This window comes from Melopsittacus undulatus, chromosome 9 (assembly GCF_012275295.1).
Source record: "Melopsittacus undulatus isolate bMelUnd1 chromosome 9, bMelUnd1.mat.Z, whole genome shotgun sequence".
NCBI lineage: Eukaryota > Metazoa > Chordata > Aves > Psittaciformes > Psittaculidae > Melopsittacus > Melopsittacus undulatus.
In genome coordinates this window covers 32,025,981-32,040,521 of record NC_047535.1, presented here as the reverse complement: position 1 = coordinate 32,040,521, position 14,541 = coordinate 32,025,981, and the positions used below count along the sequence as shown (strand labels likewise).

Here is a 14,541-nt window from a genome sequence, read left to right as displayed (position 1 = left end):
AGCATTTGTAATTAGATCCACATTTCTGGGGATTGCTGGGGTTCCTCAGGGTCTCTGTGTTGCTGTGGGTATAAAGCCAGCCGCTGTCTCTGTTCCACTGTGTCCACAGGAGGTGGGTGGTTTGCCTTTTCTCAAGGCAGCAGGACCAGGGAAATCCCAAACATATACAAAAATTAGGGGTCACATAAAAATATGGTGCAACTTATCCTCCTATATCCCTGTTGAAATCCAGGTCTGAGTAACTACCGTGTGTTGATTGTGCGGTGATTTGTGCTGCTCTGCTCCTAAGACCACTTGCAGGGGTTACGAGTGGAGCAGCAGAATTCCTGGGCAGCAGCGCTCTGGAACTGGTCCCGAAAGGGGCTTTAAAGAAAGCTTTGAGATAGAGGAAGAAAATGCAAGTAATAAAACACTGTGAGATGCTTGCCAGAACCTTAAAACTACAGTTGTGGTTTTGTTGTTGTTGTTGCTTTTCGGGGTTTTGGTTTTTAATTATTTCTTATTTTTCTTCATCTCGAGCACAGTACCATGGGCAGTGAGCCCTTTGGAAAAAGACTAGCATTTGTTTCACTTCCTACGAGCCAAACGTCTCAGTGTTGCTTCATATGACTATCTGAGGGTATAGTATTTGCAGGCATTATATTTTTGTTGAAGGGCTGTTAGTGAAAGATAGTAAAGAATATCTGTGTGCATCATTTATGATAGTTGATGGTAAATGCCAATGTGCCAAAGCTATGCTCAGAATAGATGAATGTATTTCAGTTCTTTGTGCCTTAGTATGTCCTTGCTGCAAAGATTGTGAACTGTACAAATATCTGTTTCTGTGATGTAAACTGCGTTTAACCAGTGTGAAACAGTTTATCTGGCTGAAGGTAACTTAGAAAGCACAGTTTAAATCAGTTTAATTGCTCTTAAAGGGGTTGAAAAAAAAAGATAATATTCATGTATTTGTCACATCAGTGTTGGGTCATAATGGTTGAGTCTTTAGCAAGACTGTTGCTTAAATTAGGGGAAAATTATCCAAGCAAAACACAACTTTATCTTAATGTTCCTTCAGGTAGAAGGAACTTCACCTGTGATACTTGCTCCAGGATTCAGGGTCTGCTTAGGAATATAAAAACCAAGTGTAATACTAAGTATTGCAGCTCTTAAGCTATTTCTTTGGAAGTTGAGGCTTGTTAGCTGAGATTTTTGTGTAATGTTGATACTTTAAACCTTCTACTAAATGACAATATACTTCTTCAGTGCAAATGCTGGTTAGTAAGTTTGGAAGAGACCGAGTTGGGGTTTGATTTTTCTCACTTAGATGTATTCTTTGTTTGTATGAACCATTTAATGTCATGGAAAGCAAGCTGATGAGCCAGTCTGGGTATAAAACATGGTTAATGCTTGTTTCTGCAGCTGTTTATTCTTACAATAAAAATATAGAAATGCTTTTAACTTTCTGTTCAGTTTTTTACTCCAAATTCTGCAGTAAAAGCCAGAGCAGCTGAGAAATGAGGCTTTTTTCTCTCCGCTGATACTTCTTTCTTCTTCCATGTTCAGATTCTGCAGGGGAAAATGACTAGTACCCACTGTGGATTATCAGTGATTTATTTTTTTCTTCATTACTGAAAGCCAATACAGGCGACCTGCTGCCACAGCTGGAGCAGAGCTCACAACACTCAGGAGGAGAGTGGCTGCTTTGACAAACAGTGACCAGGATATGGTACAGATCGCTGTAGAGGCAGGAATGGTGTCTGGAAGAATGATCCGCAAGAGCACATAGTGATAGGCAAAGGTGGGGAATGGCTTTAAACTAAGAGAGGGGAGATTTAGGTTAGATATTAGGGAGCTCTTCCCTGTGAGCATGGTGAGGTGCTGCTACAGGGTGCCCAGAGAAGCTGTCGCTGCCCCCATCCCTGGCAGTGTTCAAGGCCAGATTGGACAGGGCTTGGAGCAACATGATCTAGTGGAAGGTGTCCCCGTCTGTGGCAGGGGGTTGGAGCTGGATGATCTGTAAGGTCTCTTCCAACCCAAACCATACTGTAATACTGTGGTCTTTGCTAGGGGTGTTGGGTTAGATCGGTATTTGCCCTTGAAGTGTTTTTTTGGTAGGCACGGAAACTGGGAGCAAGTTTTGGATATTGCAGCTACTTTACTTGATTATGGTTACTATGGTTATAGTTTGCTTTGGTTAAAAATGTGCTGCTCTGCTTGCTTTGCTTGGCTTTTTTGTAAAGGGTTTGTAACCAGTGTGTTCTGGCTGTAGTGGCAGTGTGTGTCTTCTTTGAAGGATTTTATTGCTCCTACTATTATTACTATTAGTATGCCAGTTGCTTAACCTACCTGTTTTTTAACCTTCCTAGCCTTGCTGCTAGTGTGTGAAATGGCCAAATTAGGAATTGGAAAGTGAACGGGTTATTTGCATTATTTAAAATAAATAAATAAGTCTGTTCTAGTAGATGTTGAAACATGCTTGGTGTTGACAGGAGTCTCAGCAGCTTTCTGCTTCCTTCCTTGGTGTGGCAGGAGAAACCCCATCAGCAGGCCTGGTGCCCTTTCTGCAGGTCCCTTGTCTGCACATGCTGCTGCCTGCTCTCTTCCCTTTCAGTTTGGGGTTTGCCCTTACCTTACCAGGGAGCCATCCTGGCATGTAAGCAGGAGTATGCAAATAATGGGGTTTGGAGACGTTGTGCTAGTGGCTGGCCAAAATGTGATAAAACTTAATAAATGTACTGTGCTGTCACAGATAAGGAGTGGAAGAGCATGGGGCAAAGTGTCCCTGCAGGAGCACTTCAGGGCTGGTCTTTTTTGGATTCCAGCCTTCTCTGGGGAAATGCAGTGTGATTTATTTATGTATTATTTTTTTATCATTTGTTTATTTTAGTTGAAGTTTCCATTTTAAAATGTGTATCTTCACTCAAGCAGTGCAGCACTCCTGCAACAGGAGCGGCATCTCTGTCACTGCAGAGACTGGATGTAAGCCTTAGGAATAACATCACAAGCAGGCACATCAGTTGTGCAAAGCAGAAAAACTTTGAAGGTGCTCTCAAATTCTTGAAGTGGGATTTCCCATGAATGGCTGGGGTTTCTGGCTTAGCTGGCTGTGTAAACAGCAAATAACTGTAAGTCTGAGCAGAAGTGGCAGCTTCAAGCAGTGAGGTTAATCATGTATAATCACGCAGGGAGATGGTATCTGCCCTCTCTTTGAAGATTTCTTGATACTTTATCTCTTTTTCCTTTTTTTTTCCTTTTTTGAGTAGGTGGTTAGCAGGTTGCTTGACACAAGCTACTGTTGTCAGCTTTTGGTGTGGTTGCATCAATCTGAAAGTCTTTTCTGTGTAACCAAAACACTTCTTCTGACGTGTTTATTCTCAGTGTTACAGACAGAAAATGCTATATATGGGACTTCAAATGCAAGGATGCCAAGTATCTTCTCTGTTCTGTGGAACAGGTAACTGATATGATCTGCAAAATGTTTCAGCATCATAGTTACTTAAGGCTGAAGATCAGATAATCTTCATTTGCTCAGAAATGAATGCAGCTTGTAGCATAAAATGAGTTATAGTTTCTGTGTTGGGTGAAAAATCCAAGTGCCAGTGGTATTAAGACAGGTCACAGTCCTGATTACAGCCTGTTCCGTAGTTCATAATAAGCTGTGGTTCTGAAATGAAATTAAATATTTGGATATGTCTGGCTTCAGTAAGAACATCTTGGTACCATTATACAGAAAACCAGTGTCAAGAGGTTTATTAGGTACTTGTGTTTTCCTGTGACAGGAAGTAGAACTTCTCTGGGTGTTCCATTGTCTGTATTATCTCTGAATGCAGGTATGAGCAATTAGTGTTTTGTACTTCTTTATCACATGATTTTGCTAAGTAGCTTATTAAAGTCTCTCTAGATGTTTCTAGTAAAAACTGGATGCAGGTACAGAGCTCTGCAGCAGAAACCCTTGGGTTTCTGTGTGCCAGTTGTGACTTAATGATACTTGTGTACTGTTTTTCTTGGCAATCTGTTGTAGGCCGATGTGAAATACTTGAATTGTATTTATGACCAAGATAATGGCTATGAATGTGCTTAAACAACTATTGCAAATAGTATTCAGCTCATAATGGACAACTAATGGAGTCGATAACCTGGTTTTCTCCCCCCTGCAAGCTGTGTGGACACAAGGAGCATAGATCTTTCTGGCATGTTAAAGAGGTGGATCAATCACGAGTAGTCCAAATGTTCGAAGTATAAACGGCTTTGTGATAGCCAGGCCAGGAAGGAGAGGTCTTAAGCTGTTACACTGAGAGGATGTTAGAGTTTGGATGAGGAATGCAGGGGGGACGAAGGTACCAATTTCTACAAGACACGTGAGGACCAATAACCAAGCTGTTGGTTACTTGCAAAGCTACTTTTTTGTGGAAATCATAATTTTAAATGGAAATAGTCTTTGAAAAACAGTTTGCCTGTGTATTTTGTCCAAACACCATTGGAGACTGCAGACAATAGCATAAAGATGGTGTGTCGGAGCCTGGCACGGCTGTTGCCTCATGGAACCATGAATTGCCCACTTGTCTTCTGCCCTCCTGTCAGGGAGCTTCAGTCATGGTCCTTGGGACAAAGTCCTCTCAGTTACCTTCTCTTTGTTATTTGTGCAAGGTTTGCTGCTTTAGGGAGCCAGAAGCTCATTTGAAAACTTAAATTGAAAATACGAAGGAGACTGATGTTTATTGGGAAAGTTACTTTTATCACTCTCTGTTTTTCTCTTGAAGTGTACCCACAGCATGCAGCTGGCAAACTTCTTGAAAGCTACTTTTTCAATATTGTCCCCCCACAGTTGACTGTGATTTCATGACATAGATGGAAGAAAGGGAGCATTGCACTTGAGAATGTTTAATGAGGCTAAAACCTGACGAAACAGCAGTTTGGAGTGTTTCTTAATTTTAAGATTTGTATAGTGTTTGGTAGCAGCAGTAGTATTTCACATTAAATAAGAGCATCCATTTGGTTCTTTATATCGAGTGTTCTTCCCTGGTTGCTGAAATAAATCTTCATACTGCTCTTGGTGAACTGATTTTTATGGTGTAAAACTGACTATAGATCTCTCTTTTTATTGTCATTATAGAAAACCTAGAATAAACTCTCAGTTGGTGGCACAACAAGTTGCCCAGCAATATGCAACCCCACCACCACCTAAGAAGGAGAAGAAGGAGAAAGTGGAAAAACAAGACAAAGAAAAACCTGACAAAGAGAAGGAAATTAGTCCAAGTGTTACAAAGAAGAATGCTAACAAGAAGACTAAGTAAGTTTGAAGGGTACACTGTTAAACATGGTGTGGTTTCAGTAGCATTGTGCATTGATTAATCATGTAGTACAACTAACATCATGCTCTCTGTCTTCCTTCCAATTTTACAGACCAAAGTCAGACATTGTGAAAGATCCTCCTAGCGAAGCAAACAGCATACAGTCTGGGAATACTACAACAAAGACCAGTGACTCAAATCACACTTCAAGGTAACTTTATACTACAGTTAAGCTCTTGGTATCTGACAGCTGTGTTAAATAGCAAACTCTGTGGTTTGGTTTGTTTTTTTGGATGGACAGAGTACTATCTAACCCACAGGGCATTGGTTTAGTATGGCAAGACCATCAGTAGTTATGAGCCTTCTCGGTATACAAGCACTCAGACACTCTGATGGTGAGGACAGATTCAGGCATTGGAAATACTCTGTTGTCTATTTCTCTGCTACAATAATTACATTGTCAATTGGGCACTAATGCTTTTGGTGTAAAGCACAGCGAGTGGAAAAACATTAACCAGCATTTGTAGTGGTCTCTAACAAATTCTTATCATCACTTGATAGCAGTAACAAAGGTCATTTTTTTAACTTCTTTATCTGTAATTCAGTCCCTGTAATTGTTAATTTTCCAGGTATATTGGATTAAAAACCTGCATGAACAGCTTTGCTAGAATCTTGGTACCAACAAAAAGCATGAATGGTTGGGTTTGTATTTATCTAGGTTTCAAGTGAGTAGTTGTCTGTGGAGAAAGGTTTCTTCCTAGTTCTTCCTGTATCAATACTCCATGCTTGTTTTTTTTGAAGTAGCGCCTTGTGCTTTATTTCTTAAATCAAAAATTCAGCATCAAAGAGCAGTTTTTATATTATTGAACTTGGAGAGCTATAAGAGGCAGAATTCAACAGAGCACTTTGCCTGTGTGGGCTATAGAAGAATTGCATTTCTTTTTAAAACATGCTATAATAAGTATTTTACAGTGAAGCCACATGAACTGAAGGAGTATTAGCTGCAAACAGTTGTAAAGCACATGGGAAATATGGTTCATGCTGCTGTTAGCATGAAGGTTGTCAAGACATGACTGCAGAAAACTGTTGTCTTGCAAGTTTTTAAATAATAGCATGAAAATCTTTATATAAGAGTGAATATCCTTTGCAGAGTAACTGACTTGAATGTGGTGAGGACAGTGTGAGATTTGCTCTGCTAGAAGACTGAGCTGTTTGCAGGGAAAGCTGTTAACTCTTCCTCAGCCCCCTAAGATCTAAGTGTCCATTCCTCATTTGGTTAGAGAAATACGGCTTTATTGCAGTGATTTATTTTTCCCTGTTCTTTTTGGAATGGTATTTATTTTCAGACTTAAGATGTAGGAGACTTGATGCACTTGACTGATGACATAATATTAAATTGATAGATTACAACAAATAATTGTTTTTCTTCCTTGAAGGAGTCACTCTGTCTACTGCAGAGTCTTTTAGTCCATGCTTTGTAGCAGGCTTCTGTCATTCCTAATTAATCCTTAATAATATCAGGTCTAGCTGGATGTTTTTAAGAGATACATCATCTCCTTCTGTTCTTAAACAGTCTTTTCAAGTGTTCAGTTTAGTGGAACCTTTCTTGCAGTTCACTGCCCTCAGAAGTGCTGTCTTTTTAAAGGATCTGGATTTTATACAACTTATATGTTCAGATTTTTTTGTGCTCAGATTTCATAACTGTTTTTGTAAATTGGCTTTTAAGGATCCCTGGATTTTTAAGAAATTCTTTTTGAACTTTCTGGATTGTTTCTGACAAAATATCTTGGTCTGTTCCATGACTTCCTGTGCACTTTCACATTCATGATTTTGAAACACCTTTCTTATTTGGCCATGAACCCTTTTAGCTATAAACATAAAACATCAGGGTGTTTAATATTGCAGAATAACGTGAATGGGGCCATTCCTTTGCCTTCTATAGGAAACAGAAATTGTATGCATGTGCTGAAGAGACCATAGGTTTCCATCTGTGCTTCATCAGCTCTGCATGGGGGAGACCCCTAAAACTGGCTGCAGCAGTGGTTGGAGAGCTCAGTTCTAAAACTGACATTGAGAATATGTTCCTGAGCAGGACTGTAGAGGTATCCTGCACCTCAGCCCTGCTTCCACCCAGTCCTTTCATGTTACTTTGTCTTGGCCTTCAAAGATACATGGGCAGTTTCATTCAGGTGCTTGGTGCATGGCTTATCTGAAAGGCTGCTGGTAGCAGGAGCTTTTCAGGGCAGAATGCAGCTTAGGCCATATGAACTCCTTTTATTCTTCCTTTTTTTGTCCCCTGAATACCACTGTCAGCACTGGCTTTTGACAAGCAGTAGCAGGAGTTCATGCGCCTGTTCAACCCTGTAGAAAGTTGGAGGAAGAAAGGTCTGTTCCGGTATCTGGGCCAGCATTTTTTTGACTGTTTCTGAGTAAAAGAGAAAACAAATGACCCAGGCAAATTACAGGAAGAACTGGGTTTCCTAGAGGAACTTGGGGCTTAGGGAGGAAAATACGTATGTGTACTACGCTTCCGGGAACGCTTGCTGCTGTGTTTGCTACTGATGCTTTGGGGGTAGCCTGTGTCTGCAGAGCCGCTATCTGAAAGCTGACGGAAACCCCAAAACATGCTGATCTATCTGGCCTTTCTTGTTACCCACAAACAAGGTGACATCATTTCATCTAGCCTGTGGTTACGTGTTGAGTTTGCCAGCGCCTGCAAGTGCGTATGCACAACGCACACATGTGGGTGTGTGTGTCTCACTGCTGCGGGAATTCACTAAGCTCAGCTGTGGGTTCGAAAAGGCTGGTCACTGAACCAAGGGGCTGTTTCAAATAAGAGGTTTTACTGACAGTTACCCCAGTGCAGTGATTATTTGAATTGTCTTTTCTATCTATTCAAAAGGCTTTTCCTGTAGTACTTGTTAAAAATTGAACCAGCATCCTAAGCTAGGTATGCAAATACTGTTTGTGGTGCAGTAACGTTGTTTTTTGGTAAGGAAGTTTGCAGAAATGCAGTTGTTCCATTTTTGAAGCCATACATCCAGCCTTAATGCTTTATTCTGTCTAGTTCTAGAATACCACTTGGATAATGACTACTTAAGTACTTTCCACTTGTTAACTTACCCCTGCAGACTGTTGAGTGTGCATGGCGAATGCCAAGTTTGCCTAATTTCCTCTCTTTTTTGCTTTGACCACACTAGCCTTATGTGCTGCAGACAAGGAGAAGGAAAGGCAGATTGGTTTAAAAGCTGGAGCTTGATCCCAAAGTAAACTAACCTTCCCTCCATCCCTTGGAATAAGGCAGTTCTCGGCAAGCTACTTTTCAGTGATGTATAAAGACTCTCCATTTTAATTTCCCTTTTGGGAATATTCCACTGCTTCAGCCTGACCTTTAATTAGGAGCAAAAGCTGTAAATTGCAGCAGTTGCTGCAGCTGACTTGGAATTCTCTGGTAGCTGAAGGAGGAAAGCTTTGGACCAGCCTCTGAAATGTGCGTGAATGTCAGCTTCCTAGAGTCTAGACCCTTATTAGCTGCATTACTAATTGAATGATAGCACAGCATGCAAATTACTGAGATAATCTTGAGTAATAAATACCAGTGTGGTGTGTTCTGGTGGCTTTGATCCCTCCATCCTTTCCCCTAACCAAAACCGCTAGCTGAAAGAAACACTGTTACACATTCTGGATTTTATTTACAATAGCCTCAGTTCCAGAGGGAACATTTAGAGCAATTTTATACATAGGCTGATTGGGCATCTGATTTGTATAAGCTCAAAGCAGTTGAAAGAGAAGCCAAGTTGTCCCAGTGCCTGTGTTGTTTGCAGCTGCAGAGTTCCAATATGGGAATGAAAGAACCGTGGACAAATGCTTTCATGTGGTTTTGTATTGCAGAGTCACAGCCTTGTCTCATAACATCAGGGCACATGATGAGATGGTGAATTTAGATAAGAGAACTCTTTCATCTGCCCCTTGGGGAGAACATCCTTTGGTCTGTCTGGCTCCTCTCTGCTTGGCTCTGCTGTAGTGTCCTCCTTTCTGGCAGAGCTGGATTAGGAATAAGTCCACAGCAGACAGCCTTTGCAAGACAGGTCTTTCCTCTGGGGCTGAACATGTTGCTCATGACCCAGGCTATCACAGGGAAGCAGGTCAAACCTGCATTAACTGCTGCCTGGGCTCTCCCATTTACTGCCATCTGTGCAGACAAGCATAGGGAAAGTCACATGGAGTTTGTTGTCAAAACTTTTCCCTTCTTGCTTATTTTTATCCGTTTTATAAATGTTTCCTCATTTCTTTTAGACCCAGACTGAAAAATGTGGACAGAAGTACCGCACAGCAGCTGGCAGTCACAGTGGGAAATGTCACAGTAATTATCACAGACTTTAAAGAAAAGACTCGCTCTTCTTCCACGTCGTCTTCTACAGTGACCTCCAGTGCAGGATCAGAACAACAGAATCAGAGCAGCTCGGGCTCTGAGAGCACAGACAAGGGCTCGTCCCGTTCCTCCACGCCAAAGGGGGACATGTCGGCAGTCAACGACGAATCTTTCTGAAAATTGCACATGCAGTTGTGGAAACTATGAATTCAGGGTATGAAATTCAAACACTCCACCTGCCCATGCTGTTCAGATCCTGGAGAGCTTCTGTGCTTGAACACACACACTCGGACATCGACCTCTTACTGATGCAACCAGGATAACTTCTGCTTGCCGTGGGCATCTGGCCACCAAGGAATTTCTCACCCTGACGATTACTCTTGACACTTTTATGTATTCCATTGTTTTATATGATTTTCCTAACAATCATTTATAATTGGATGTGCTCCTGAATCTACTTTTTTATAATATCTGCTGTGCACAATTTTCCATGAACATTACAACTTTTTGTTTTGGGGTGGGGAGCGGGTGGGGAGGGAAGGGGGCTTTATTTATTGCATTCACAAACTCCATCCTCTTTCAACATATCCTTTTTAAGTTCAGTTCTTCTTCCAGTTATACTGTGTACTATCAGTTTTGATATAAATTATATATAAATATATATATAAATAAATATATATAAAGGGTTATTTGAAACCAATACATGGAAACGCTGGTGCTTGAAACACTGTGAAGTGAAAAAAAAAATCATTTTTGAACAGTTCAAGATCTGGGACAGTCCCCTTCTGTGAAAGTACTGAAACTGAAATGGAACTGGTCTTAGGTGAAAAGTGTTCCTGAAGGTTTGAACCTGGATGGGACCTGTTCTCTATTGTTCCTTCCCCGTTTCTTCCCTAAGCAATGGCTAAAATACTGGACACACGGTTTTGATTTTTATAGCTTGGGATCTGAAATGAGAAACGATTACTCCAGGTAGCTTGTATTTCCCCGAGGATAATTCACATTGGTGATGTACAAGTTCTTGTCTGGCTGGAGCATAAGCGTTCACAACCAGACTGGTGTTGGCATGGCACAGAGTCATTGTTTTAGTAATGTATTACTTTTGTGCATAGCCAGTCCCACAGATGTTTGGTGTTCTTAGATATAATGAATTTAGTCCATCTGCATCAGTGACCAAGATAACTTTAGAACTGGAGCGGTTTGCTTTGGGTTGGAAGGCAGCAGGGAGCTGTAGGGCTGGGAGTGATTGCAGGTTGAGGGAGCAAGCTGGTGCTCATTCCGGCCCGTGGCATGTGGGTCAGTCCTCGTCTGTCCCATATGTGCTGTTGGGGTGGCTCTTCTCCTTGAAATCCATCTCTATTCCAAGAGTGGTTTCTGAACAGAATCTCCTCCAGTGATGATGCTGGGCTTGTCAGCGTTTGAACGCTTCTCAGTCTCCTGTGATGGGAGCAAAAGTAGGGAAAAACTTTCATGCTGGCAAGTGAGTGACATGTGTGGCTCATTACCAGCATCTCCTTCATTCTTGCTCTATTCAGACTATAATTTACTTTCTTGGCCTGTTAATGTTGCTTTACAGTTTACCTTCCATGCATTATCCTGCTAGAAAACACTAGGCTGAAGAGGTGAAACAAAACAACAAATCCCAAACCTTTTCGGCTTTTCATCTTTATTTAGTGGCCCCAGGGTGCTTTGCAGTAATTTCAGGTGCAGAGGCTATGGCTTCATTTGACATCAAATGCATAACTTTTGGGCATGATGAAAGAGGGCCACATTTCAACAACTTTGTGCCAGCTTGTTATATTGTGAATTATTTGCTTAGCAAGAGTAATTTCTCTTTGTGGAGGCAACTGATTTAAGATTTCTTTTAAAATCTGTGTGGTTTTGAGTAGCAGACATAGATTCCTTTCACACTGACGACAGAAATGTGTGAGTAGGGATCTGTTACAACCCCAGCTCCAAGGTATGTGCAGTGGCAGTGCCTTTGCAGCAGTGGTTTTACTCTGAACACGTTAACGTGGGCACCCCAACTTAATTTTGCTTATATTCACAGTATAGGCTGTCTTTACCTTTTTAAGCATTTTTAAAGTATTAAAAAAGAACCAAAGGAAACCAGATGCTTCCTATGAGCATCAAGACAATTTATTATACATAGTTTTAAATACTATGACTTTCTCAATCCACAATTTAACATTAGTGGGATATTGCAAAGACATTCCTTTTCCAGTTTTTACTATTCCTTTAAGGGTCTCAGGGAGGGTAAACTGGTCAGCCATATTTATTTATTTTACTGAAATGTATTGGAATAATTTTTTAAGAGAGATTTTTTGAAGATGCCCCCAAACTTGTATATTTTGCACTGCTTTATAAATGATCCATTATCAATTAGGCTTGCGTGCATCTCGGCCATGATCCAGTGAAGAGTGTGAGCCAGTGGTGAGCCCCTCTGGCTTCAGGCGGGGCTAATTCTGGTGCTTCAAGTCAAACCATGTGCTCGCCTTCTTCACTGAATCTGGGATTTTGTGCAAAAACATAATAAAGCGTTGTGGGTACCAGGAAATGGCTTCTTTTTCAAGTGAAAATGGACCTGTAGATCAGTTGAAAAAGCTTTAATGCTGTAACCAGCTACTCCTGGCTATTGGTAAAGTCGGTAACATCTGTCTCTTTGGGTGTGCCTCCTTGATAAAGTAGCTTGTAAAAAAGTGGGAAAATTTCTTTGGAACAAGTGACCTGTAATTCTGCATTCAGTAGAAATTGCTAGCTAAGCATCGAACCTCCCCAGCCTCATCCGTAGCTGTTGTGTTGTGGATTTGACAGATAGTGTTTGCTTTTACACTTAATTTCTGAAGTTAGCATCCTGACGGCACGTGTCCATGGGTGGGATTCCCTCTGGGTTATCCCGCTGTTGGTGGGGAACGTGTTTAACAACCAGACCAACCAAAACACTAGCATAGGGGAAGAACCAGATTCGTGGTGTTCAGTGGCACAGAAAGCAGGTAAGTAAAGCACAGTGTTACGTTTGCAAAGTTTCAACTCTTACACAGACACACACACACACAGACACCAACACAGCTTGCCTGACTTGCTCAGTTTGATGTAGTTCTGCAAAGGAAAAATGACAGCGTTTTACACCACCAGGCTATTTATTTTAATTGGAACACTGCTTGTTTCAAATTGGACAGATCAAAACAATTGGCAGCAGCTTATGTGAGTTTTATTTCCACTGAGATGTTTTCACCTGCCTTACCAAGATCATTCTCAGTCTACTTTTTTAAGCTCTACCGTAAACTTAAATTATTGAAAATTTATTAATTGCTGACTATATGATAACCTTTGCTTGTATGTAACCGAATGGTTTTAAGAGCCAACATTTAGAGTATGACAATGGAGCTGAACAGTTTTTAATGCGCAAGCAGTTCTGTTCTTGTGTATGACTTGTAACCTTAATTTACTGTGTAAAGATGGTTACATTATTTCCTTAGCTTTGTTTGTTGGAGACAAATATAGAATGCTTGTTTAAGTATGTCAAAACATAATCTTATCTTGTGGATTTTTATGTTAATGTATTATACGAGCTATATTTTTCATTTGCCCAGAAAGACAGCTTGTATAACGCTCTTGAAAGTTTTTCCGCTCTGTAAAGTCTTTAGAGCTGACAGTCCTGTTAGGTTTGTTTTAATCTTCATGCTAAAGTGTCAATGGTGGTTTTGTGAACTGGTCAGAAATTCACAGGTCTTAAATGTTTTTGGGAAATTTATATTGGACACTGCTCTTTGTCTAGCAAATAAAAGATGTTAATATATTCCTGTTACTGGCATGTGCACGACTGTTATTAGAAGCCACTTTATCATTTTCCTGCTTTAAATAGAAATGTCTATTTATGAATTCTGCTTGTAGTTTTTTCACAAATAAAATAGTAAAATTTAATTAAATCTGAAAGCTCTCTTTTTTGGGAGATGCCAGGATCTGCAAAAAGCAGAGCCATCTGTACGTCTTGTTCGTGAGCTGCCGCTTGAGCACCCCACTTCTGCAAACAGGATTGTGCATGTAGGAAGCTTCAGTCCAGTGAGCAAATCCATGTTGTTCCTTGGGACTAGCAACTAATGGAAACTTTGTGGAGGATGTGTCTGCAGAATTTGTGTTCTGGTCCTTTGAAATATGCATTTCCCCCTTGTCTGTAGCTGCAGAAACGACGAGGCTTAGTGCAGAGGATTTCAGTGAGAGCCCTTGGGAGTTCCTTCGGCTTGTGCTAACAAACTCCCATGGGTAAAATTAATAAAGTTTAATTGAGAACCTAATTTTATAGCATAAAAATACGTTTTGCAAGCAGTATTTTGGTGCTCTACCTTGGAAACAAGGTGATGGAATTACTGCACTCTCTAGTTCTTAGTTTCTCCTCCTCCCAAGACAGGGCATGTGTGGCATAACTTCAAATATGAAGTTTGAAACCCAAGCAATAAGTAAAATTCAAAGAAGAGAAAAACTTACTCTGGAGGTTTTTCTTAGGAATCTGAGGGCAGTTCTAAGCTACGAGCCATCTGGGTATTATTGTGTGTGCTGGGGGAAGTGTGTGTTACAACTAGAGGTCACTTGAAAAACAGGCACTGTGCAAACAGACTCTTAAATGCTTTTAACCTCAGTTGGAAGCGATTCAAAATCCTTTGTGCCAAGAATAAGAAGAAACAGGAAAGGTAGTGGTTGTTCTACAGAGCTAAAAAGCACTTGCTTGGCACGCAGGACAAGTGAGTGGAGAAATAGCCCTTGCCTTGGAGAGTGTACAGTCCCTATCACCAACCTGCAAAAGGTGGGCAAAGTAGTGGGAGCTGTGGGAAGCAAAGGAGGTGGCTTCATCTTCATCACATCCACCTCCTCCATTGCAAAGAGCAGCGTTGAATGGAG

General features: G+C 40.9%; 1 protein-coding gene across 1 annotated transcript in view; it reads left to right on the top strand.

Moving 5' to 3' along the window:
• RYBP (RING1 and YY1 binding protein) overlaps window positions 1-13,569 on the top strand; it is a 44,689-nt gene extending 31,120 nt beyond the window's left edge. The window contains exons 3-5 of the mRNA XM_034066388.1: window positions 5,096-5,272; window positions 5,386-5,484; window positions 9,570-13,569. Of these exons, the coding sequence (XP_033922279.1) occupies window positions 5,096-5,272; window positions 5,386-5,484; window positions 9,570-9,822 (529 nt within the window). The 3' untranslated portion in view covers window positions 9,823-13,569. The remainder of the gene's footprint in view (window positions 1-5,095; window positions 5,273-5,385; window positions 5,485-9,569) is intronic.
• The last annotated feature ends 972 nt before the right edge of the window (window positions 13,570-14,541 follow it).